The following is a 27,073-nucleotide window of genomic DNA, read 5'->3' as shown; positions in this document are numbered from 1 at the left end:
GCACGGTTGGAAGGAAAATCCACGGCACGTCGCAGCAAACACCAAGTATAGGAAATATCACAACCAGCTGGGGGGGAGAGGGGCAAGAAGGACACGACAGTGATTTAAAAATTGAAGAAAAAAAAACGGCGAAGAAACAGCAGAATGTCGGACAGACGGTCCTTACTTTTCGACGTCGCGGCGGCTTGGGTTTCTACGGACGCAGCAGCCGATGACGACGGAGGTGCCGAGCTCCGACCCTGCCTGGTGTTCCGCTTCTTGCGCCCCATTTTGAGCTACCACCAGCTCACTCCCACCTTCACTCTTTCTCGAACGGCGCGTCGACGTTCGCGAAGCTGGCACTACAGAAGCGGCCGCACCTGACAACACGCAAACTTGCACGTGGTCCTCCTGCTAGCAGACCAGCCGACAGCGGGCGGATGCTCCAGTGGCTGGGCAGCGACTCGGCGTTTCTCGCAATAAGGCTCACCAGCCCTGTATCATCAATAGGTGGCGCTTTCTGGTCACTGCGGCGCTGTCCAATCAGCGAGGAGATGGCGTGACGGAGGCAGACACGTCATTCAGAGGGAAACTCTCTGCAGTGAAGCGTGACAAAAATGCATCGAATCATGCACAAAAGGAGAAAACCGTGGCCCGGCTGCCCACGTTCGTATCTCCGAACCGATGAACAAAAGCGCAAGGAGCGGGCGGGTGGGACAAGGCGATTCCAAGAGTTTATTTATGAAAGATATCCCCCATCCTTTGCTATCACCCCCCCCCCCCCGAACTCCGTCAGATAGGTTCATTCAAAATAACTCGACGAGTCATACAGAGAGAGCAGCTGTGGTTCGTGTTGAGAAAGGAAATGTCGCTATCTTCTGCAGCCCTTCAGGGAGCACGGCTCGGCGCCAGATACAGACCGGCCCGAAGCCGCCATCGCAGTTTGTCGAGATGACCCGATCCGACGCGCCCTTCCATACGACACGGTAGCGTTTACACGAACTCGACGACCGTCTTTCAGCTAAGACCTTGTCGGTGGGCTAGTAAGTAGGTTGCGATTCATCAACAAACGTGGAAATGCTAGATGCAAGTATGGCGTCACTGACGCTGCTCGAGACAAAATGTGTCTTGGTGTGTATGTTCAGAGGAAAATATTATGCATATCCTACGCACAGTGGGAATCGATGTAAGCGAAGCTTTCCGTGCTGGGTGCTTTGAGTGACGATACTTAGCGGCGATGTCGACGGCTAAAGAGTAATTTCTTTAACGTTTAGTCTAACACGAGAGTAGTTCGATGATGCCAAACGTTACCTCGCGTGCACCAGTCAGTTTGTCTGCGTAGTACACAGAGAGAGATGTTTGCTTGAGGCGTTGTTGTGAGCCATATTGCACCTCCTCTGAGAGGGTTGAGCATTGTCATTACCTCACATGGCGCATCGCATCGTGGCAAAACTATTTGAATTTGAAACTATTTCAAAACAAACAAATGGTCGCGAAGCACGCTTCAACTAAAGGAGTAATCTATAGATATTTATCAGTCTAGCATTTTTTTTTTGTATGTCTCCTTAATCGTTTCTCTTGTCTTCCTTAAAACCTCGGTACGAATTAATATAATGGATCCGCTCCTATCAATTTCTTCCCTTCGTTTTTTGGGTCGCAGCCACAGAGCGCTCTCCATCTACACTTTTAGGCAAAGTTACACCCTTTGGGGTGTATCTCTGCCACACAACAATAATCGTCATCTGCCTTGCTTGCGTTTCCTTTCTTGAAAACGCCGCGCCCGCTACTTTCCTGTCGGCAATGCTATGTCATGCTGATAACGCACATGCCGTTAGTTACTGGAAAGTACCGGGCTCGCCGCGTTAAAGAAAGGAAATGCGGACAATACAGATGACGATTATCGTTGTGTGGCAAAAGGGTCTAACTTTGCTTAAGAGCGTAGTAATCTTCTTTTATAGGAAGATCCGCGCATAGAAACACAAACAGCAGATGCGTCAAACGCGGAGCGCTGCGCATTTTTGAGTGGGGCCTCTCTCTCTAGTGGCTGAGACCAGATGTGAAGGAGGAGAAAGAGAAACAAAATGGGGGGTGGAGGTCCAAGGTTGAGGCCTCGCGACGCGCGGAACTCATGGTAGCGGCGACGGAAACAACAGAAGCCAGCAGCAGCAGCAGCAGCAGCAGCACGCGGCCACCGCGTTTCCGCGTGCCGCCCGCATTCGTGACCGTCATCCACTCGACCTACAACACTTTGTACAAAGCACATGCGCCGCAGACAGCCGACATCGCATATACATGCAGACTTTCGTGCGCACTTGATCCTTGAGAGCTTGCGAGGAGAACGGGGGGATGGGGGAGGAGAGGATCCATAATGCTGCAGCTGCGATATGTCCCGAGTTTCACGCGGAGGGGAGAAGTAAAAAAAAAAAAAAGCGATTCATCAACACAGGCGTGCGAGAGTCGCTGCACGTACAACGAACGCCCTCGAGTGCCTCCCTGCAGCCACCACGCACCAGCAGCTGCCGCGCGAGAAATCGCGCTTTCTCAAGGCTGTGACATTTGGGGCCAGTTGGGTATACGGATCCCTAGTCGCGAAAGTTAAAAGGCGGGCGCCCCCCGACGAAAGGAAGAAGAATCTGTGGTGTCAACAGATTCGCGGATTCACTGCGAGTCGCACTATGTCACCGCTAGCGCAAAGCATGCCGATAACAGTACTTAACGAGCTGCAGGAAAACTAAGGTAACAAGCTTGCTGTGTTTATACACACACACAAACACACACACACCTTGCCAAAGCAGCTCAAGTCAAGAAGGCAGCGAGATAATTCTAAAAAGAAAATTGTACAATATGATCATGCTTTAACTGAAGGATAGAGCGATAACGAAACGAGAGATCAGGGAGCGAAAAAAAAATAAACGGGTGCACAGCGCGCGTATACGTGTTTCACGGGCCAACGTTGGGCCCGACGCGGGGCTAGCTAGCGTAGTGAACTACACGTTACAGTAAGTTTTTTTCTCTTCTTTTTGTCGCAACCCCGTCTGGAAGCTTCTCTTATAAGGCGAATCGCGGAGCCCCGGTGCGCCGTTTCATCCAATCACCGCCGTCGCTCTATAAGGAACCCCCTGTGCGCGCCACCGGTGGGTGCGATCTGCCGAATTCGCCCCTTATTAACATTGCAAGCGATCACATATACACGTCGAGAAAGTTCGCGTCACGCGCGGTGGTTATCTCGCACCTCCGCCGGCGGACCCCCGCATCAAACACCGCGACGCAGCAGCAGCGAAGTATACGTCCCGGGGACAAGCGCAACGAACCGCAGGAGTGGATGACGCACCCCCCCCCCCCCACCCCCGTCCACGTGCCACCGCGCATCAATCAGCAGCGCCGTCACGAGGCGACGGCGCGCGCACTTTGCGGGCTTCGTTGTGAAACGGGCGAGGGCAGCGCCATACGCGCCACACAACGCGAAACGCCGCGCGGACGCTTCGGACGTTCACGTTGGGGAGAAAAGCAGACGAGAACCACATCATCATCATCAGCCTGGTTACTACCACTGCAGGGCAAAGGCCTCTCCCATACTTCTCCAACTACCCCGGTCATGTAGTACTAATTGTGGCCATGTTGTCCCTGCGAACTTCTTAATCTCATCCGCCCACCTAACTTTCTGCCGCCCTCTGCTACGCTTCCCTTCCCTTGGAACGAGAACCACAGTGTGACGAATTGTGAATCCTTCTGTGCCGCTTAACTGAAACGAGAATTGTGAACCCTTCTGTACCGCTTAATTGAAACGAGCAGGAAACCTGCGGTTCCGTCGGCAATTCTCGAGAGAATTAAAAAAAAAGGGGGGGGGGGACACGGAATGCCACCTAATGAGGTTTTAAATAAACGTATCTGGAGTGCCTGTTCCAGCAGATTCGTGTCAGTCGAAATGAGGCCACCCGCTTGCCCGTAGTTCACATCTGTATTACAGCAGCTGCTCCAGACGGAGTCCACTCGTAACTCGAGCGCTTTTTGTTCCGTTACTGTAAACGGCGGGATAATCACAGAAATAAAAGCTCCGTTTTATTTTATTTCGGTCTAAAAATATTAGCTTCGGCCGTGACGTGACGTCACCTTCCGCCAACGCGCCCAGACGTTCGGAAAAAAGCTTCATCCTAAAAAAAGAAACTAGCGACACGGAGCTGCGCGTCGAGCAGTAATCCGTACGAAAGAACCAGAAACTTGAATCCCACAGGAAGCGAGACGAAAGCGCCTCCTACGATCGTTTTTTTTCGATTTCTCTAGTAAGATTATCGGCTTCACTTTCACGGCATCGTCTCAGTACAGAACTCTTCTTTTTTTTCCCCCCAGACATCCTCGGTGCAAACATTCTTTTATCGGAGCCCAGGCAGCCGACTCGCACTCTACCCAAATCACTGCCGCGCTCCGTACAAATGGCGCCAAAGCTAGAACGCTGGCTGTACCGGATACCAGTGTTTCCCCAGTCGCTTCTCGCTTCCCGGGAGCCACGGCGGCAGCAGCAGCAGCAGACGGCTCGGCGTGGAATGCCGGACGCAAAATGGCGGACGCAATAAATCCGCGCAGCAATGCGGAGGCAATGTGTTCGCCCGAGGGCAGGGCACGCTTAAGTAATGCCTCACCGCATCACGGTGAAAAACGAGGCATTTTCGGTGGAGATAACTGTGCAGAGGCAACGATAATTGCAAAATCGGCAAGCGAGCTTTTCCGCACATCTCGTCTGACCTAACCAAGATGGCGGCAGGGTGGAATCGTGGACGTTAAGGGGTGGCGTAATCACTTCGGTTCACTCAAGCGTTCGAAACGTGCCCCTCGGCTTCAGCAAAGCTATATACTATAGCGGGGGTTCGGCCATCTTGGGAAATTGGGGTAAGCTATGCGCGTGGACAAATACTGCTCACAGAATTACGCACATCGCGCATTTCTCGTGGTATAGGTCGCGAGTTCAAATTTTGCCTAAATCTCCGCATACAGAAGACAAAAAAAAAACGTGCTTTGCATGTGGCAAGTCAAACTTTCGCGCATTGTGCTCTTTCACTGCTAGTTTCACCCGCACTTCTTGCTTGGTGTATAACGCCCAATCAGTACAGAATTTAGGTGGACAAGAGCAAAATGCTCATGAAAACTTCGCTTTGAACAAGTCTGGTGGACTGAACTTTCCCTCCACTAAGAAACTAGCAAATATTAACGAAACGCTCATTACAACTTGTGCACAGAACGAAGGTAAAACTCCAGTGCTGCAAGGACAGACTCCACACGTATGCTGTCTGAAAAATCGCATCAAAAATGGGGAATCTTGATAATAAAGCTTCAGGAGTAGCTGACAGCCGATTTTCTTTCACATCACCGAAAAAAAGAAAGTATTCGCAAGTGGATGAGAACTATCGGACCCAACTAAGCATGGAGCGTGGTAAAGACAAAAATGGTCCATTGTGGCAACAGGCCGATAGTCAATAAGGAAGCACCAGCTTTGTCTAATGCAACAAACAGCATATATATAAAGCTTTCCAACTTGCAGTCGTGACATCCAAAGCTATCCTGAGCAAATACATTTTTAACAGGCAGTTACGTATGCTTCTGAAAAGCCACCAGCGCAACCCTACTGCAAAATCCCATGTCCTATAATCCAGTGTGAAACACATAGCATCCTACATATAACATGTATGTTCCCATACATCATATTGGTTTATTGCATATGGGAGTTATGTAACTTTTTTTTTTTTTATGGAAGCATTGAAATGCACCGAACAAGCATCACAGTTGCCTGCAGTTTTCTAGGACTGAAAACAGATATTCAGATTCCAATTATTGCAAAATCGACTAAAAACCATGCTATGCAATGCTCAAAGCAATAAGACGACCCGCTCCAAGCAAAGTAATGGCGACAACAAAATGCAGCAAACTCAAATTCCTCACTGTACTGCCAGAAAGAGATGATATACCTCTTAGCCAGGCACTCAACTGCAAATGCAGGTATACCTTAGTGGAAAAATAAAAGTAAAATTGCACAGATGGGACGACTGTAGACATCCTTATCTGCTGCCGCATAGCCTTGAAATTGCGCCGGTCTCCAACCTCGGTCACATGACGCAAGGCGTACCCCTCTGCAAATTACACGAACATTTGGAATATTTCCAGCTTGCCCCACATAGGGACAGAGGAAGGATTCTTGCTTGATGCATGTTTAATGGCGAAAATTTCCACAAAATGTGCACAGAACCTCCTAATGCGCTTTATGCACGAGGTGGCCAGAAACAATATGCATGCATTAACCTTTGTAGTTTTGCTTAACAAGTAAACACATCGAAAACAGTAGTTTGAAATCTTCTGCAAGCTCCTTTGCAGTTACACCGACAAGATCCGCATTTCCTGCCATGTACATTTAGATTTTTTTAATACTTATTCTTAGCTAGAATGTTTTGAATTTTGAAGAGTGGTCTAATATGCACTGTCGGAATCAGAGGGCCCTTGTCTTTTTCAAGGCTTTTTCAATAGGATCTCTACATATCCTATTGAAAGGGCAATTTAAATCCACTATATGAAGCGCTAAGAGCATGTAAGATGGGACTAATGCTGTGAATGATTAGCCCTCTATGGACGAGGAAAAAAAATGTTTTTTCATGTAGACTTTCAGTATCAAGTACAGAGTTTGACTAAATTTCTGCCAGCACCGAATGACAGGCAGCAAGCACCCCTTGGTTTAGAGCAGGAATGCAAAACGAGGGAGAATAACTTTCAAATGAGACTGGCTTTCTTTTGAGAGCACAGATCGATGCAAGATCTCCGGTTGCTGTTGTATCAAGCACGTAATGTAAAACAAATGCATTGCATACCTATGGTTGACATTTGATGAGAACTGTCTGTAAAAATTCAAAACTAAGCCATAGGTGGCTCGGGGTGAAGCCCATTTCCAGTTTACTGCCTGGTGTTGCCCTCCGCAAGCTTATGCAAGATACTTTTCCTTTAAGTTTATTATGCTTATTTTCGGTGTATTTTACACATATGGAAAATTCCTAGTATCTGTATATGTCGTCCTTTTAACAAAAGGGTTTAACAAAACAGTGGTGCTTCATCTGAATCAAGTTCAATCTCAACACACTCAAGCACACAGGGAAACACAAGAGCTACATGCCAAGAATATTATCGGGGAACCTGGCATTGGTGCCTGCATTTGCCACAAGAACAGGGCACCTGTCAAGGCAGTGCGGTAATGACAACCAGCCACATCGATTTGTACAAACTTTTCAGTCTCCTGGCTTCAAGCACTGTTCTGTGTTTACGTTAAAGGAACACAAAAGAAAAATTATTTCACCTGTATAATAAATTAGCTTTCTACAATACCAAAGACACCACTCCAAGCATGAGAAGACACTTGGTAAGCCAGAAAAGAGCGCAAAAAACTTGCAGGACGCTGAAGCTTCGCCTACAAGAATGGAACGCGATGGCATTCGAATGTCCCTGACTGCTACTCACGCTTCCCAGCAACTGCAGTTTATGTAACCTTAATGTTTACCTGGGAACACTGGCAGCAAACGCTGCAATCGGCCTCAGCAATTGGCCTCTCGCGTGCGCCGATCACGGAGGTAGTGCACAGCCACCTCAAAACATACTTGCACAATTTTCAGGTTTCTGTTATTCTTTCGCACTTTTGATATTTAGGTCTGCGAAGATTTAACATAAAAGGCATGCGCTGTCAGTGTTTTGTTTCGCGACATGCGTTTGTGGGCTGTCATTCTTAAAATTCCGAGGAATAACTTTGTCAAGAACGTAAGACAAGGTATAATCAACTTTAGTGATAGAATGGTGTAGCACAATATAACCTGCATATAGCATGTCATATAGCAAGGCACGGCATATACATATACCTAAATATATAGGGGAATTTTCATTCATGGGGTTGCCGGCAACAGACGCCAACATCAGATCTGCGACACGGGGCCCTTAATGCTTTCGCATTAAAAGGAAGGTCAGGTGACACCCCCAACACTGGAATTCCTGCACCAGCTCCCAATCACATTATGGATTTGGAAGTCTGCTAGCGCCCAGGTGGCCAGGTAGCCAACGCGGCTCAAATACAGAAAGAATACTCTCGACACCCACGACGCAACATTGACATAGCAGTGTGGGGATTTCCGCATTCATTTTCTTAATAATCAACCTACTATAACGAAATTAACGAAAAATAATGTTTTCAGACTATACTTAATCAGTCTAAACTAATAAGTGTTTCTCTCTAGTGTCCCTTCAGATGGGTGCGGCAGGCAGAAATTTTGTCTAGCTGCCAACTTCTCAGTTGCTCTTTGGGGATTCAGTTGCTCTAATATACACCAAATATTTGTACCTTTTAAATGCAACCAGTACAAAGATCGCAGCAAGTGGCTTCATGGGGCGTATTCTTCCGCCCAACTCTTTACACAGAACAGAAATTGGAGATGCTGGCCACGCAATATCAAAAACTGCCGACATTCGTCAGTCAGCCAGGTGCTGTGGTCGCAAGCTACACCATGACCATGTCGTCAAAGGTGGACCAACCATTCTTTCTAACTGCATTCTGTGCTTCTCCACATTTGACACAAGGGCCAGTACAATGTTAGGACTCCTGCCACTCGATCCTATTCTTTAAAAGTCGACCGTTCAAAACCAGCTGACCCCGGTGATGTATATGCTGCTATACTCAAACCAATGGCAAAGCAAAAAAAAAAAAAGAAAATATTGCAATAGAACCATTACATTAGCCTGGCGAAGACTAGTCTTGCTGTCACATCTCTCAAAGCAGAGTACCACTATTATCCTCCATCAAGTTCCTCATTCCCTCAGCTTTCAATAAAACAATCACAGCGTGGGTCCTGATGGCTGCACATGGCTGACTGATCCGTGCATCAGTGGTTTCTAATATTGAGTAGCGACAACCTCCAATATTCGTTATGTGCAGATGAGACCTGCTCAACACGCCTAGGGCTGCAATCCAATTGGCATGTTGTTTGTTTCTTTTTGGTCACAGTTAATCATTTATTTCATGTTCTAGGAATTGAAGCCTCCCTCATATCATAATTACAGGTATAGCAGCTATATAAAAGAAAAGGAAAGAAAAATTCTGGCCGAGTGCTCTCTTAAGCTTCTTGCAAATAATCAGTCATTCAAAATTCAGACTATGGGGAAAAAGCCTCATTTCCCACCTTTTCAGTCATCCAACTGTTCATACACCATAAGGTGTTTTGGAACAACAAAACTAATTACTGATGACGCAAATACTACAGCTCAAATAATTTTACAGGTCTCAAAACTATGAAAATGTATTACATATCCTGAAGGGTGACCAAAATACTTAACATAGCTAATATTCCTTTGCCCTCAATAAAGCTTAAAGTGTACTTCAATCCCACAAGAGGAACATTCAATAGCTCCACTACTTTTATTTAATTGCTGATTATCTATTTGAGGTAAACACGCACCCATTGTCCAAATAAATGTTTTGAAAACACTACACCAACATTGCGGCAGAGACCAGTCGTTTAAAACAAACCTTATACTCCTGTCACACTGGGCGTTTTAATGTCATTCGAATCAAATGGCATTAGCATTGAATGACATTATTCAGCTGCTACACAGTGACATTTAATGCCATTAGCACCAAATGACTTTCTCAATCGAATGAGTTTGAGAAACTCATTCAGTTTCACACTCGGTGTGAATGTGTACTCTCGACCCCAGAAACAAAGCAAAACAGGACAGAGCGTTTGCAAATTGAAAGCCGTACTCGTAAAGAAATAATAACTTTCCATGTTTTAATGGAATTTTTACTTTAAGAAAACAAAATCTGTATGGCAGGCTGTCGCAAAATGTTACTCTCCAGCTCGGCAGCGTCTGGCCCCCGCCCATGCCGCCGCCCCTCAGCTCGTCGGCCATATTGTAAACGTTCGGGCGCCTGGTTGCACGCGTTTTGGTTAATCAGGCAACAGCAAGAACTTTATGTGCATTTTATACTTTACTTTATACTACCTTTATACTTTTAATACCTTTAAGCACTTTATACCTACCCTGTTCAACTTTAGTAGCCACGCTTTCTTGGGATGACCGCCATTGATATTTTTTTAGTGTAGCACCTCCGCGGGCGAATGACATTCGCTTCACCGAATGCCATTCAATTCGAATGACATTAAAACGCCCAGTGTGACAGGGGTATTAGCTATCTAAAATGTTAAAAAGTACGCTTGCTTGGTGTAACAAAGAACACATATGCAGTGCTCTGTAATAATGGGTGTTAGCCTTGCCAATCGGCTGTCGCAGCAGCCACACATGCTTTACGGAGGTGATGTGAGGAACTACACCACGGTACATTGCTACTCAAAGTGTACATCTATAATGCCATGCAGAAATGGACATATAGACGCTAACAATGTTGCATAAAGTTTTTCAAGAATGGCTTGATGCTGTGCCTTCTTAATTGAGAACACTAAGTGATGATGTGAAAGGTGAAAATCGTTAGTACTAGAGTTCTGGAGCTTTGCAGGACTACTAAAAGGCATTTCCTATTATAATTTACTATACTTGTTTTTACAAACCAGTTTCAGTTTTGCCACTCATTAAGGTCGATGCATCATGGCACTGATCCCTTCAACACTGCGAGCCCTGCCACTGCCACACAAGCTAGAACAAACATGCATAGCACTCATTCATTTCCTTTATGACCATCATCATCCCCCATCTAGCCATAATTCTACACGTCAGCAAATTTCGCTCTGTGTCATGCTGTAACCATAATGTTGATGAAATCAGTTCTGACAATTTGAGATTAACTTTAGTGCCAATTTAAAACATCTTTGAGGTTTCCCCCAATCTTCAGTTACAACGAAGAGTCTTCCTTATATATGTGTGAAGCGCAGGGCACAGTTTGTACTTCGAAAATATGTCGTTACTCTTCAAAAAAAACTCACACCACTGGTACAAATGGACATGCTCGATTCCCGTACAATTTCCAGCCCTGAAAAGTAGGTGATGCATCGCAGCAGGTGCCGGTACAACATGTTTCAAGCAGCTGCTTTCAAACACTGAAATGCAGGCCATGACATCTGCTTGATCAAATCGTGCAGTGACCGGACATGTGCAAGAGCTTCACTGCGTGTTCAGCTTACACAACTAAGTTGTGTCCTTTCCATGCATCTTTAAAGCTTTAATGTGGCGCTACACCGTGAAATGATGCTTCCTAGACCCGACATTGTATATCAATCGATGAGCCCTCCAAAGCACAATACACAGTGCCCAAAATGTGATACGGACAATTCCGGCTATCTGGGAAACATTGCTACAAAGGCTTCGAAAGATTTCGCATGAACTTTAGAGACATTCATTGATTCGGCACTCGCTGCGAAGTGGCTGCACCACCTCATTGAAACCTCCGCACAAATGACACCATGCCTGACCTATGCCGCAACAAAAACAAACGATAAGCAGGGAATGCACTATTGCACGAATAATCAAGGGCTGTCGTACAGTGACCCCACATGCTACTGCGCCATGCGTGGCGAGTGAATCAAACTGGCCTTGCAGCTCTACGTAATGCCGCCAAGGGAGCTACAAATGTCCTGCCATGGCATCTAACATGTGGAATGCTGTCAAAAGAAACATGTAGGCCTAGGCCTAAGTTTCGGTCATGTGCAAAACTAGTACCAAAATCCTGCGACAGTTTTCTCTGCTGATCATGAAACTAAACGGGCTGAAACTTTGGTTCCCCATCTGCCCTGCATTTAGTAATGGCCTCTTCCAGTGGCATCTCCAATTTTACCATGAAACTAATTCTGCTAACTGTATTGACTGTAAAGAAAAAAATTCATGAGCCATTCCACTCTGCGGAGGTGGGTGACCAGCGAAGCTGTTTAGCGCACCACACAGAGGTGACCCAGAATACTGAACAAAGCTACGAACATATTTATTGTCCTAATCTGTCGTCATCATGGCGATATAGGTAAGCACACACATTCGCTTCTCACCTCTGTTATTAAATGTGTCCATGAACGGCTCGTACCCGCTTAAGCAATGGCTCATACTCCTGTAAACGTGGCCTCCCCATTAAGACATAAGTGAAATTCTACACTAGAATGATGTTTTTTATGACTGCCTAATTTTGTGTGGCGCATGTGCATGTTGGTTTCCTTCTCTTTTCAACCCAACTGTTTCATTAAACTACAGTACATCTCTTCGAAGGCTGGGTTTCGTTGTCAAGCTATGTACCAACAGGCCCAGCATCAGACTCTTCTATGGAATGATGAGTGGCAATAGAGCCAGCTGTGGAAGTCGACGATGCTCGAGCCATTGCTGATGATGGTTTTTTTTGCACGACGGAATCAGCTGTGGAAGATGACGACGGACACACAAGCAGTTGCACTAGCGCGTTTGCGCAGCTGGCGCTGCGAATGCTTTAACAGTCCTTTTTGAAAAAAGTTGTACAAAACATTTTTCCAAAACATCTGTCCTTATCCTTGTGCCTAGGACATATTTGGGTCCCACGTGTGACAAGGGTAGTTCAACGGCACCTTACAGGTGCCCAAGTCCACAGGGGTATGTGCCATTGAGCTTGGACCCTTTCTGCACTATCACCAGGACTGGCCCACATGATGATTTGCTTTTGTCATCACCTCAGACACATATTTTTCCATATCCTAGCCACAGACAGCTTCGCCGTAGAATTTGGTACAATAACAATCCAGGAACAGCTGAACTCGGAATACACGTACGAAACGACCTGTTTTTAAGCGAACTTTCATATACGCTTTTACACGAATACGGTAGAAGAATATCGTGGTGACCTGCTGTACTGCATTTTCACCGATGTGTCACCGTTCACAGGAATGTGCATGAGCACTCTCTTTCTGCAAAACTAAGGCGGAGGCAATGTAACGATGGTGTTCCAATTGATCGATTTCACCACACAAGTGTTACCATGGCACTGCTGCTGCAAAGCAAGCTGGTAGAAGTCCTTAGCTAATAGCAGTCCTTCGTATGTTGGAGGGCAATTTGGTAAAAAGAGTGTGTAATGTTTCTACCATGACAAAACCACGAGATCGAAAGGCAGGGAGGTCAAAATAAGATTCTATGGGAGTGGGGTTGAAAGGATGAACATCCCCGACGGTCCTCCGGTTCACTGGAAAAGTCCACAGATGTCATTCTCCTCAGCCTTTCCCTCAATGTCGCCTTTCACCACAGCAGTGAGGGCTACTGTCCTGTTGGTGCAGGAAGGGACACATATGCGCTCGGAGAGTGGTGAAATGGTATTTTCCTTTTCGAACCTCATCAGTGGCTCCACATCAATTACCAGCCCGATCAGCACCATGTGAGCAATGGATAATAAAGGAATAGGATTGAGCAAAATGAATCTTTACATTATAAGGCCCCATTGTACTCAGCACACCTCCCGCACAAATGTAGGCGGGTTTTGAAACGCACCAAAAGCACAGGCTTGTCAGCTAGGTTCATTACAGCGGCCATGCCCATTCTTGTGCTGCCATTTACTTCGCAGATACCGTACTGTACCTTAACCAAATTTTTTGTCACAGTGTCTACAATCACTACCAGGTCGAGAAAATACCCGAGTGCAGTTGCTTCAGCCTCTTCTGAAAGTGCATCCTGGTCAGGCTGAAGCTGCAAATAAAGTAACTTGCTGACATACCTTGTGAATTGTTAAAAATTAAGCTGTTCTAGCATGTATTACAATTTTGCACCGACACTCCCTCACAGGCGACAGGAAATCGTCCACAGCCTGCTCTATCAGCCACGAAGCTTGTTTCCATATTCTACAGCAGCCACAGTCGGTTGCCATCACGTAGTGAATCTGTTCTCATGCTTCTGGAATCTTAACATTTGCTTACGTGCAACAGTTGGTTGCCATCACGTAGTGAGTCTGTTCTCATGTTTCTGGAATCGAAACATTTGCTTACCGCTGAAATGCAGAGTTTTAATCTCAACCCATCCCTATTGGACCCCTGCTGGTGACAGGAAATCGTCAACAGCATGCCCTATCCGCCATGGCAGGAAATTGTCAACAGCTTGCTCTATCAGCCGTGAAGTTAGTTTCCATATTCTGCAGCAGACGCAGCTGGTTCCCATCCATCCCACAGTGACTCATGTTCCCTCATCTTAAACATTTGTTTACATGCACCGCTGAAATGCAGAGCGTCTAGTTCTAAAACACCCCTATTGGGACCGTGTTGGCACCCCTGTGCGATAGGCCTTTCTGGCAAATTTATACCTACATGAGATGCCACACACTTAAAAGTTTATGCAATACATTTCTGTTACATTCATTCAAGTGTGACTACTCTTGTGGGCACCTTGATCAGTTTCGCAGAAACATGGGCACAAGTTTACCGTGTTCCGAGCGACGACCTTGCTCCAAATCATACGTAGTAGGCAACACTGCACGAAATTCACAGGTCTTGCCATCATAGAAACTGCGCATTTCGTGGCGGTGCAATTGCTCTGCATACACATTTTGCAGCGCTGTTGCACTTGATGTGCAACACTTTGCAAGTAATAAACTACTTCATGTATGACAACAACTTGCAAGCACAAGATTATGTCAAATTACGCATTATATGCGCGCCTTAGTGCTACCGCCGGCTGCAGAAACATGTCGCTCCACTTTGTTTGGTTGTGAATAGGTTCACATTTTTCACACCTTTCGTGTAATGGATATGTCATATTTTCCAACGTAAACGACTCAACTTTACATCAAATTACACGACGCATGCATGTATCTTTCTTCCATATGCGAGACTTATTTTGTAGTGGATGCAAACACCAAGAGAAGCCTTTGAGCTTTGCCTGCTATGTATGAAACTGAGTGCACCATTGTGGCCGATTCTGGCAGTCAAGCTGCAATTGATTTCCAAAAAGGGTGTTGTGGAGGTGTTCGCTAGTGCTGACGTACGGTGGGTCACACACCTAAATCGCACGGGTGATGCACTGCGAGACGAAGACAGCGATATTTTTTTAATTGCTGCTTGGTTTTAAGAGTCAATGCTTGTGAGCAATGGTAGTAGTTGCCTACGTAAGTCACACAGTCTTGCATGGTTTCCTGACCCTCTCTGGTATTGCTCTTTATTACGTTGGTAGTGCAACGGTCGAGCACACTATGCAAACACCGAGTTCTATCCAAAGTGCACCATCTGCATCAGAGTAGCAACGCCTGTCTAACAATGAATAGGATTCCACTATTCATTGTGCTATGCGCACCGAGTGTGCTACATGCCCGTAGTGACACACTGGAAATAAGGCCGAAACCCTCGATCAATAAGCTGACACAGAAAGCAGAACTGCGTAGACAATGCCCCGTGCCATCTGGAAGTGTTTTAATTTAGCCTGCAAGGAGCTACGGAGGCATCAGCTGTTCCCACTTACGTGCCCCCGCGCCGAGAAGTAGGTGTCCACAAATGAACTCAATACAGCTGCAAACTCGCATAAAGAAATTTACATAAAGTCAAAATCACCCAGCTGCTATGTATGATGGCTAGAGCTAGCAGGCTTGCACTCAACCAAATGCAGGACTGATTAGGTTTGACGTCTGGAAGAGATAGAACCTCACTTTCGTTCGCAACACAGTAATCTGTTTTTCAAGAATCTACAGGTCTGTACAAGTGGTAAGTGACCAGTACAACACAGCAGTAGGTGCCTCACAAGTAAGCCCAAATTTACGTAACCCACTGTCAAAGATATGAGAAAATACTTCCATGAAATATCAGGCAACAGACACATAGCTTCTAGCATGTGCATGTTTCAATGCCGTACTGAAGTGGTCTATCAAACAAGCCCCCTTTTGCAGCAACATTACTGAAGAACAACAATGCAAAGCTTCACCATCACAAAGGTAATGAAATATCAGACTACTTTCTGTGTAAGATGTCAACTGACTTCATTTAGGAGACAGTACATAAGGACTATACATTGAAGGAGCGCTTTATATTTACTAACACTAAATCCTCCCACACTACTAAGAATGCCGAAGCTGCTTGCAAGGTTGGACATTAAATGCATTGTTACCAAACAGCTCCTTGTTCGCTTTCCACACAACTGCCGCAACAAAGCATTGCGATAAGCTTTCTAACAACTACCTTACTACATGGTTAAAGAAAGAGCACAGAGCAACCATTGTTGGAAATGGAATGCACTGCAATGAGCAATGAAGAGATGCTTTGGCCCTTAAGTACAATACAAGAAATCATAGAAGGGGGGGAGGGGATGGTGAACGGGTGATATGCAAAGAAAGCCATCTAAAAGAGATGCTGAAGATACTGACCCCAATGTTCAAAGTACACGATGTCACGCCTTCCTCTTAGGTGGGAGTAGGGGTCAAAATAGTTTTCCATCAGCCAGCGAGGTGCAACAAGTCTGCGCTGCTAACAAGCACGAACTCCGTGCCAGGCTGAGACAAAAGGACCACCCCAGCTCCCCGTCTCCAACAAGATTAAGGATAAGAGGGGGGTGTGCACACAGTGCTCTGTCTACACCGTTAACAAGAAATGCCAGCACTGAACAAAATGCCCTTCACACCCAAGGTTAAGGATGCCCTCACCACAAGTATGCAGAATCGGGGAGAAGCTTCTGAACTTCTGATAAGATTCGAGACGACCCCACAGAAATGCTATACCAGTCTTGCCCCTCTGACAAGACAGCCTGGCACAAAACAAGCAGCTAAGCCTTCAAAACGAGGAAGAGGACCGATTTGAAAATTGCAACAGCGCTAACACATGCATCCACAAAGTAACGAGGACAAGACACAACTCGTCCAGAAAGAAGTTTTAATGAAGAGGACTGCTTTTACCAAACAGCAAGGATCCACACAGCTCTGACTCATCTCAGGTGCTGCTTCACAGAAAAGCTGCAGATAACCCAAATGATAGAAGTGACCAGCTGCACATGGCATATTATCAAGCCCATCCTTTAAGCATGCAGACCTTTTAATCTCTCTGCAAGCCTTCATCCTCGAGTTAGGTTGTGTTACATGAAAACTTTGCCTCGGCTGCTTTTTAACATTGACACATGTGGGGGGATCGGCTCTGCAACCTCTACCTGACTCCAGCCTGTGCACAGGGAACAAGGAGAGAATGAGGCACATATGGAATGCATGTTTCACACGTAGGACACAAGCATGCACTTTGATGGCTTTCTTCATGTCAGCATATCTGCTGCATAAATGATGAGCATTCCTCATTCACTTAATGCCACAATGAACTAACATAATGGAATCAGTGATAACTGCTTGAAAAAATAAATGCACATGCTTGCACAAGTTGTGCCAATCAAAATCAAGATGCACATCAATACTAACACTTGCTTTAGTACAGTTACGATCAACGTTACATGAAGCTATTTATGTTCAAAAGGGCCCAACTCGAAAAACACCAGAAACCGTTCGCCCAAAAGCGTGGATCTGGTAGTTAGAATGCACTGCTGGTTGCTGAACAGGTGATCAGGTCAAGTTTGTCACAATAACAATTGGCTCATAATGTGGCACGCATGCAAATCACTAAATACTACGGCGGAGAGCGAAATGAGTTTCCAAAATAATAGTGGCTGCGGTAGTGTAATAGTGCACGTGCCGTCAAGGCCTGTGATGGGCAGCAGTCCAAGCCGTTTGACAGCTTCGAGTTCAATGACAGCTGGGCGCTTACAATTCAAAAATGACAAGTGGCTGGCCTCGTCGACGTTAAAGGAGTTTAAACCACGATCAAGGACGCCGGCGCTAACCGATGGGCTGCCACATTGACACATTCTTTCTGCGGGGAGTCGACAATGACCACGTCCACTCCACCGGCGCCGATAAACAGCTTGCCTGGCTCACGAACATCGAAGAAAAACATCTCGGCTGGCCGGTTCCGGCCTCAACGCGTAGCAAAAGCCTGCGCAGGTCGTTCCCGTGAAGTCTGCGGCTGAAAACCGAAGGTGTGTGAACAAGGCGGCACGGCCAAGGCCACGACTACAACTGAACGACCCCGACAGCTTGGAAACCCCCGAAGCACAGCAGGCCGGTTTCCGGCTGGACGAGTTGACAAGAACGAACTGAAACCCGGCGTCGATGCGTTTCGGGTCCCGGGGTTTCCAGCTCGGGGGAGACACGCCGACGAGCTCGTCGCGCGAGGCTACGGCGCAACCATTGATAGACCCGAGGAGGCGGGGTGCGGCCGGCCTTGGCCGGGTCTCATCGCTTGACCGCGGCTGCCAAAGCTCTAAGCTGCAGGCACGGGGACACCCCCGAGGGAAGATCTCGGAACGCCGCTGGGCCCCCCCGCGAGTTCGCACGCGTGACGTGAGCGGTGCCTCGTCTCCCGCCGACCGCGAGAGAGGCGTCCGCTGACCCAAATATTTGGGCCAGCGAAATCGCAGTCAGGGTCACCGCGCGGCCGCGTCCGCAAAATTCCGATCGCCGGTCGGTCGGGACCGAGAGGAACCGCTCGCCGCGAAAACTCCGAGACACGACACCGCCTGCGACGTTTTCTGCCGACAATTTCGCGGGAGTTCACAAAACTGAAACAACTTCCAGTGGCGCCGCGCGGTTTTTGGCGGCCCGTGAACCCAGATGTTACGCCGCCGACGTCGGCAGCCAAATGCTCGCGTCTGGGCGACACTAGACGGTCCGAAAGTGGCCCGCAAAATCGTCGACGTCGCAGAAAAGCCGCGTCTCGTAATCGGACGCTCCGGCTAAACGCCGGGGTGGCCCGCGAGCATAAAACAACAAAGAAAAAAAGTCACGCTCAAAGCGACGACGGCGGGTCATGCGCCTAGGCCTAAAAAGTCGACGGCCCCTGCGAGCGTCCGCCGACCAAGGGGGAAAATATATCGCGGAGTTTAGGGTTAAAAATGAGCCAAAGTCAAACCTTTCGGTGGCTCGTCGACACACTGCGGGTAGATCCGAGGCCCAAATCCGCGAAAAGGATACGTGTGAGGTCCTCTTGACTGCTGCGCTATGTTTGGCGAAACCCCAGAATATTTTGACTTCTGAGGTAGGCTCATTGCAAAGCGAGACAGGGATGAATTGGGGTCCTCATAGGTGGAGAGCGATGCCTCATACGGGTCGTTGCCGATCGCACACTCATAAAATAACCACTCTAGGCCCTAGAGTAGACATCAGAGCTTCGACATAATATCCACAAAAGCTAGAATTAATTATTTTAGCCCTTCGATTGGATGAGATTTTACATCAAGTGAACAATATGGCTGCCTTCGGCGCGTACCCACCGCAAGACGACGTATTTTTTCAACTTCCTGTCCGCGGTCCAACTTCCGGTCTAAATGTGTAGCGGTCGCTTCATACACCGAAACCAAAAAAAAAGTGCCGATTTGGGAAAACTTGTTGGACTGCACTTTTTTTTTATACTAGCGCAAAAATATGTTCACTGCTTTGAAGCAATAATATTCTTTAGTTCGACTTACCAACGCGAGAACGAGCGTGTACGTGGTATTTTTTTTTTCTCTTTTTTGTTTCTTCGTTATACCGTTCGAGGCGACGGGCTAGTACCGCTCGTAAAACGTACGGCGTAGCAAGCTATGGCGATAAACGCAGCTCGACGCATTCGCGCTACTGCGAGAAAAGCCGACATACGCAATTCGCCGAACGTCGACGCGAAAGAATTTGTACTTCTCGAGCAATTTTTCGACGCCGGCCAAAGTGCCACGAGACACCAGATTGACACGCGCGCGCACATGTGTCGCGCCGCAGGTGCGCGACGTAGCCGCTACGGCATGCGGGCACGAAGGCACACGTATGGCCAAATGCGATTGAGAAAAATCCTAACTAATTCGGTTTGTTGTCGGCAGATAACTGGGCCGAGGGCACTCGGCAAGGCGTACTACGGAGGTGCCAACTGCGTCGTTATCACACGTAACCCGCAACGTAGCGCCGCGAAGAGTAGCTCACACCGTTGAAACGAAACCCGAGAATCCAGCGTAACCGTCAGTAACTGACATTTTTCTATCTAAATTTACCTTTTTTTTCCGTAGACGTGAAAGGATACGAGAGTCTTCTTCGGGCTTCTTCGACGCAGAACACGCAGCCTTGAGTCCTTACAACGCCGGCGGATACGCGTTGATGCGCACGACAACGCGACGTCTGCTCGTCGATCCGGCGCCTTCCGTCTCTTTGCACAGAGGGCGCCACGTACCCACACGCACGTGTCGTCTCTCGGGGCCGTTTTTCATTTCGGTTTTGTTGCGCTCTTCGGCGAGCGAGTGTGATGGCCCGTTTTCTTTTTTTTCCCCCGCAATGGACTTGTCTCAAAAGCGGTGGAGAGAGCAGAACGTGAGGAGTGAGGAAAAAGGCAAGCCGCACGGCGCGAGCATGGCTCGGCGTCGGAGTGAAGCGCTCTTCGTCGCCGTGGTTTCCTTCGTCGTCTGCTATTGGCGCCATCCGTCAAACGCGGCGGCCACCCCGGATAAAGATCTTCGGCCGCTGACGCAGGTAAGCGCTTCATTAGAGCACGCAGTAATTGGCTAGCTTGCAATCGCAGGCGAGCTGATTGCACCGAAAGTCTGCAGGCAGCGTGCAGCTGTCGCTTGAGCGAATCGAGAAGTTTGCGGCTTCTTGAGTGGATGGCTCGCGCTATAGCGTGATTTCGATATCGCGGAAATTCGGTTCACTTCCGCTTACTCGCCTTGTTGGGTTTCTAAAGATCGCTTGCGATGTGGGGCTAATTGTCCCGTTCGTCTACCGGTTGTCACGCAGATGCGCAGGCATGACGCGTACAGTGTGTTCCACTGTTGAAAGGAACACCTTAGCATTCCCTACTGTGAATGTGCACGCGTGAATATTTCTTCATGGCAAGTGTGGAAGCGCACGGCATTGCAGCAGACGACTTGTCGTTGGTGCCGCTGTCGCTCTGTGCTGTGTGTCGACCAGCCGGCAGATACAGCTGAAGTGTCGGCAAAACACATTGGCGTGTACCGTTTAACGCTGTTCTTATTCGAAATTAATCCTGAGCACGGTTAAACTTATCCGTTCGGGCGAAAATGCGGCGGCATCGGAGAAGCGTTCTTCAAGTTCAATACATGGTCGCAATCTAGCGGCTTCTGAAGACAATGTCTATCGTGTCAGTGACGGAAAAAAAAAGAAGAACGTGCCCTCTCCTCCCCCTTTTTCCTTTTTTTTTTCTCTCGTTATATTACTTCAACTTCATCCGAAGAGTGCTCTCCTATAGATAAGCGTACGCCTTGTCCAAGCGAATTCTGAGGATCGTTCTTATCTTCTCAGTGTCCGTTGCAACAGTTTGACGGCATTCAGTGCCGAGCTGACTCACCTAAGCGTGCGCCTTATCAGGGGGAGTGTTACTTTGCATATATTCAAATAACCCGACATAAAATGTTAGCTCGGGTATCCGTTTTTCGGCTATATAGCATTGAGGTGCACCATTTCATGTCCGTGGTACACCTTTGCTGTAAAGAGGTCATCCCTATCAACTTCATTCAAGTCGTTACGCAATTCGTTTTGCTTCTTTTTTGAAGCAATAATTAGTTTTACTTTGTTTCACTTGTTATCTTGATTTGCAGAGGCAATAAATAGTCAACCACAAGAGTCACGCACACATGCTTTTCCTAATGAAGTCAAGGAGGGCATAGGGGATATTAATTGATGTCTTTAATTGAAATGTATAAATGGTAAGGTAAAAAATTAAAGTGGCCGAACAAACAATTTGCCGCCGGCGGGATCGAACCCACATCCTACGTTCTGTTGGCTTCAAATCGTTGCGACTTTTAATTTTTTTTTTAATCGGGCACCTCAGTTTCCCCCTCGTTCATATTCGTTTTTCGGAGTTCAGGCACATTCACGCAATACCTCCTGAATTCGCTTAAATGCTCCAGACGCACGGTACATTTTCGATTTCGATCGAATTTCTCAATCTCAGTTGGCTCATCTCACGGTCTAGAAGATTGGCCCCGATCGGGCTCGATCGCGATCGAAATCACACGGCACACTTTCGGTCGCTCTCCATACGCGATCAGTACCGAATATCACGACCGCGACTGGTTCACCTTCCGCCGCTTGCTCAAAGGAGCCAGTCACGATCGAGGAATTCGATCCCGATTGGGATGTCAATGTGGAAAATATTATTTTGAAACAAACTTCAATGACGAGCGTTATCGTTTTAGTTCAGTGCCCCTTTGCGAACAATATTTGACAGAAGTTTTAACTCCCTAATTGCATCAGTTATTCTTTTTTAGTTTTATTTTTTTACCAAAATGTAAAAACGCGTGGATAAAAAGCTTACAATTCCAGCACTTCTCAATGTTTTTTTCTTTTTTATATAGGTAATGCTTGGCATGGGGGGGGGGGACGTAATGAAAATTCCATTACTGAGCACACGAGAATTTAAATTATTTTTTATTATTATTTAGAAGTCAAGAAAATCGCAAGGATAGCTCACGTACCTGTACATGCCTACTACCCTAAAGGTGTAGAACGGGGGCGTATCTCCTTAATCACGCGCACTTTTCCGCGCCGCAAAAGCATTTGCAAGGCAACATTGTACATTTTCTTCATGGCCTTGTTCCATTAAATATTGTTCTATGGCTTGACTCCAAATAACATGTATTAAGTACTCTGCCACTAAGAACTCGGTCGGCACGAACTGTTAATTAGGAAAATCAAATAAACAGCACTTCTATAATCAGTACTATTATTATTATTATTAGTAGTAGTAGTAGTAGTAGTAGTAGTAGTAGTAGTAGTAGTAATATTGCGTGCGCATATTCATACCTACAAAACTGCTCAAAAAAGTCGAAGTTCCCTCATTGGTTTTCTTAAGAACCAAAAACTACAATAAAACTGAAAGACCGCGGTGCACAACAGAAAAGCGGGGCAAACAGGCCTAGATAAACTACATGAGCAATAGATCGTGCTTCGTTGGCATTAACGGACAGAGTCCTATTAGCTATGAGGTCACTAGCAGAGTTCCTCAAAGATCTGTTCTTGGTCCTGTTCCCTTCCTACAGTTCATAAATGACATTTCGTCACCAATTCAACACTCTTCATTAATTTATTCGATATTTGACGACTTCGAGCTATCTAAGAGTGCCAGCAGTGTTCAGGACGGCATTGACTTCCAAAAATACTTTTTTTTTTCACTCTCACACTGATGCAGAAACAATAAGCTACTTTAAATGCTTAAAAACTAAGGAATTGGGTTATAGGTGCAAAAAAAAATGCCATATGCAATTTCTGTGCACCCTTCGGGATGCTGTATGCGCTGCCCAGGGTCGATGAAACGAAAGATCTTGGTGTGTGCTTCGACAAAACGCTAAGCTTCTGTTCGCACGCTAAAATACGCGAAACAACGCGCCCGTGGTTTTGTTTGTCGTATATCGCGTGACTTCCACTCCCCTATTGCTTTTTGTGAAGTTGTATTCTATTGCGTGCCTTCCACTACTACAGAGTATGCCTCTCTTAGAACTGAGGTGAGGCTAATCGACTAGCCCTCATCAAGATCTTACTTGTGCCTCCCTAGTTTGGGGCGAATCTCGCTGAATGCTTCCAAACTAATTTGATGTCTATATTCAAGCATCGAATTTGCCGTTCTGGCGACCATAGTCGAGCCGTCTGAAATGTACCTCAACTCACACCTGTAAAACCAAGACGTATTAAGTCAGACATTTTGTTTCACCATGAGGTGGTCCACAATAGCATTGTACATTGCCCAAAGCTTCTCAGTCATGTGCAATTTTCCGCGCCACAGAAGTGTACCAGGCAACACTCCACATTTTCCTCGCTGCCTTGTTGCACTAAAGACTGTGCTATATGGCTCCACTCCAAAGAACATGAAATAAGTATTCTTCCTGTATTGGTTATATTCCAGAGTTCAATTCCTATGTTTTTGTACAAATGTAGATAATCATGTTGAAGGATTAACTCCCTTTTATGCCTGCCTCATCGTTTTCTGTTTCCCTATCAATTGTTTCTCCATCTTGCATTGTTTTGTCTGCCACATATATGTCTTCTTTGTACATTTTGCCCTGCGCATTACTCTTTAAGTGCACCGATACGAACGCTCCGTGGCACTATAGGTTCATGGGTACTATAATAAATTATTATTGTTATTATTATTATTATTATTATTATTATTATTATTATTATTATTATTATTATTATTATTATTATTATTATTATTATTATTATTATTATTATTATTATTATTATTATTGTTATTGTTATTATTATTATTATTATTCGGGTTAGCCATCTCGAGCACTGTTTGGCAAGCAATGGGTAACGATCGATGATTTTTCTACTGTTGCTTAGAGAGAGATCAAACATCCTTATTGAAAATTTTCTGTTGGATTCGAAAGGGGAACGGAGTGGCTTGGGAGGCTAGACCCGTGAAGCTCTCCTTTCCGTCAGAAGCAGGCCAGGCCTTGAACCGTAGCGGCGTCCTCCGCCAGCCGGACAGCCTAGAGCTGGTCTTCTGGGCATTCGCTGAACAGTATAGCCTCCCATACTGCTCAGGGTTTTAGTTTTTTTGTTTTAGCATTGTGGTTTATACTGCGTCTGATATTGCTTGCAGCCGATGGGCATGTCCGTATAATGTGATGGAGGTCTGCACGTCGTGTAGTGCATGCCTTACAGTGTGATGAGTATGCTTCTGGGTGTATTCGGTGCATGAGTAGTGGTGTAGGGAAGGTGCTTGTTTGTAGAAGTCTTCAGGTTTGTTTAATGATTTGTCAGGAGGAGGCTATTTGTACTTGAGGTGGTATCATTATTATTATATTTTCATCCGGATTAGCCATTTCTAGCATTGTTTAGCAGGCGATGTGTAACTATCGATGAGTTTCCTTTTGTTGCTCCCTTACGGCGCGTCAGAGAAAGGCATACCCACGAGCATACCCGGAATTCGAAGCGGAGTTTCGGATGAATTAGGTGCATGGTGATGATGATGATGATGATGATGATGATGATGATTGTGATGATGATGATGATGATGATGATGATGATGCTGATGATGATGATGATGATGATGATGATTTATTGGCATCCCTTTTCCAACGGGAGGGGGGAGGCGACAAATGGTCGCATAGCCTGCTTGATTTAATCAAGTAATCTATTACATTTTCATCAGTCTGGCGGTTTTCTATATCTCCCTAATATTTTCTCTCTACCTTAAAACCTGTATATCTGCCCTGTGCCATGCAACGTATCCCGTCCGATCAATTTTTCCCCTGCTTTTCTTTCCACCAATACTCTTGCCTATCTCGGCTGCCTAACCGGTTAATTGCCTCCATCCACTTTAAATCCCCGCGCTTCTGGAAGGTGTACGTTACGTACGGGTCGCCCTGGGGTCGCATTCCGTTAGGATGTGCTGAGTGGTCTCCTAATTTTTGCTGCAGCACACGCATGTTTCAGCCTGTTGCAAATATTTGATCTGGTATGGGGGGGGATAACATTAATAAAGTGCCGGCAAACGACGGTTCAACGCGTCGTGACGCTGGCCAAGCGTCGACCCGGGGTTATACCCTACTCTGCACTACCCCAGTTGGGCCCGTTAGTAGTGGGCCATGAGGCTTGTGCTTGTCGAGCGCACCCCGGGCCTGCTGGACGGCCCATAATTGTATGTCCTTGTCTGCAGACTGCAGTGCAGCTTAATGTTCGGGCCGGTAAGTCCTGGAGGTAGCTGCCGTCGGGAACCTGGCACAGTCCCACATGATGTGCCATTGGTCCGCCGGATCCGCTGCACAAACACCGCACAGCCCACACGGATATAGAGCTCTGGGTGAAGCACGTGCAGCATTGCGGGGGCGAGGAGCGACGCGGTCTGTATTTGCCTTAGGATCACGGCCTCCTCCCGACTGAGTGCCGGGTGGGGAGACGGCATTGTCCGTCGAGCTAAGCGGTAACACTTGGTTACTTCGGCATAACTGGTCAATCTGCCCTTGGTTTCGAACCACCACACGGAACGGTCACTCTCGGGGGCGCGGAAGGTAAGCGCTCGCGCCGCCGAATGGGCCATCTCGTTGTGGTTCGGTGAGCATGCACACTCGCCGGCGTGCACCGGGAACCACTTGATAAGGATGGTGCTGCCGCTGTCTTGAAGTTGGAGCTTGCCGATGATGGCGGCCGCCGGCGCGCATATTCGCCTCTTGGCAAAGTTGCGCACGGCATTCCTCGAGTCGCTGAGCACGGTGCGATGTTTTTGTCCTTATAGGCAACCAGCTCGATCGGGCCTCAAATAGCAACGCACCTTCCCTTCATGTCATGACACAAAGTTTCCCTTCTAATTACTTTATTCTCGTTCTTGCCAATCTCCATGGTCTCACCCCCCCCCCCCCCCCAACTCATGGCACCCAATTCACTGTCTCTGTTTCTCTCACTTTATTTTTTGATGACTCGTGGCTATCTATTTACACTGTGAAGGACTTTGTCCTTGGCCGTCAACTTTATTGACCTCTTCCTCCATTCTGTGTCCACGCTTTTGACGTACAGATACTTGTGCACTTTAGCCGCCCAATTTACTTTATTCCGTGTTCCCGAGTCTTTCTTCAAAACTAATTTTGCTTCTGTTCTTCTTTGACTTATTCGAAAGAGGCCCTACCCATGCAGGTCTCCCTGCATCGCCTCAATTGTGGTTTTACCGTGGGCTTCCCAAGCCAACCGACCTACCGCTATTTGGTTAACTTCCAACCCCGACAAGATGTCCGATTTTAAGCACAAAATGGTATTCGGGAACGTTATAGCGCTGGCACCATTACTCCTTTTCCAGATTCCACGCACAACTTCATATAAATTGTATATCGCCAAAGTGTTCTGTTTCATTGTTGCTACATTTCGCTTCCCCTTCATTTTCAGATTATCTTGGTGAGTGTTAGAGTAGGTCTTTCATTCGATTATGTACACAAAAAGGTATTGCTTGACTGTGAGTATGAAGAAGGGGGGGAGGGGGGGGGAGCTCGCTGTCGAATTGACACTATGTAATTACTCGTCTCTTCACATAGAGATTCTAATTCCCGATTTCGCTGTGCTAAACTTAAAGCCTAGATTATTTGCAAGTATCTGTAAATCCCTTGCATAGTCCGCTGGTAGAACTATGTAGTCCGCATTTACATCTGCCCA

General features: G+C 46.7%; 2 protein-coding genes across 3 annotated transcripts in view; one reads left to right on the top strand and one right to left on the bottom strand.

The window, feature by feature from the left end:
• The window catches only part of LOC142575727 (eukaryotic translation initiation factor 4 gamma 3-like), a 136,279-nt gene extending 117,038 nt beyond the window's left edge, over window positions 1–19,241 (bottom strand). The window contains exon 1 of one of the 2 annotated variants that reach the window (XM_075685315.1): window positions 18,861–19,241. In XM_075685315.1, coding sequence (XP_075541430.1) covers window positions 18,861–18,996 — 136 coding nt within the window. In that variant the 5' untranslated portion in view covers window positions 18,997–19,241. The remainder of the gene's footprint in view (window positions 1–18,860) is intronic. The other variant, XM_075685316.1, reaches the window with a different exon arrangement.
• A 989-nt stretch (window positions 19,242–20,230) lies between these two features.
• LOC142575728 (uncharacterized) overlaps window positions 20,231–27,073 on the top strand; it is a 105,430-nt gene continuing 98,587 nt past the window's right edge. The window contains exon 1 of the mRNA XM_075685317.1: window positions 20,231–20,440. Coding sequence (XP_075541432.1) covers window positions 20,246–20,440 — 195 coding nt within the window. The 5' untranslated portion in view covers window positions 20,231–20,245. The remainder of the gene's footprint in view (window positions 20,441–27,073) is intronic.

This window comes from Dermacentor variabilis, chromosome 3, assembly GCF_050947875.1.
Source record: "Dermacentor variabilis isolate Ectoservices chromosome 3, ASM5094787v1, whole genome shotgun sequence".
Lineage (NCBI taxonomy): Eukaryota > Metazoa > Arthropoda > Arachnida > Ixodida > Ixodidae > Dermacentor > Dermacentor variabilis.
This window is presented reverse-complemented; position numbering and strand designations above follow the sequence as displayed.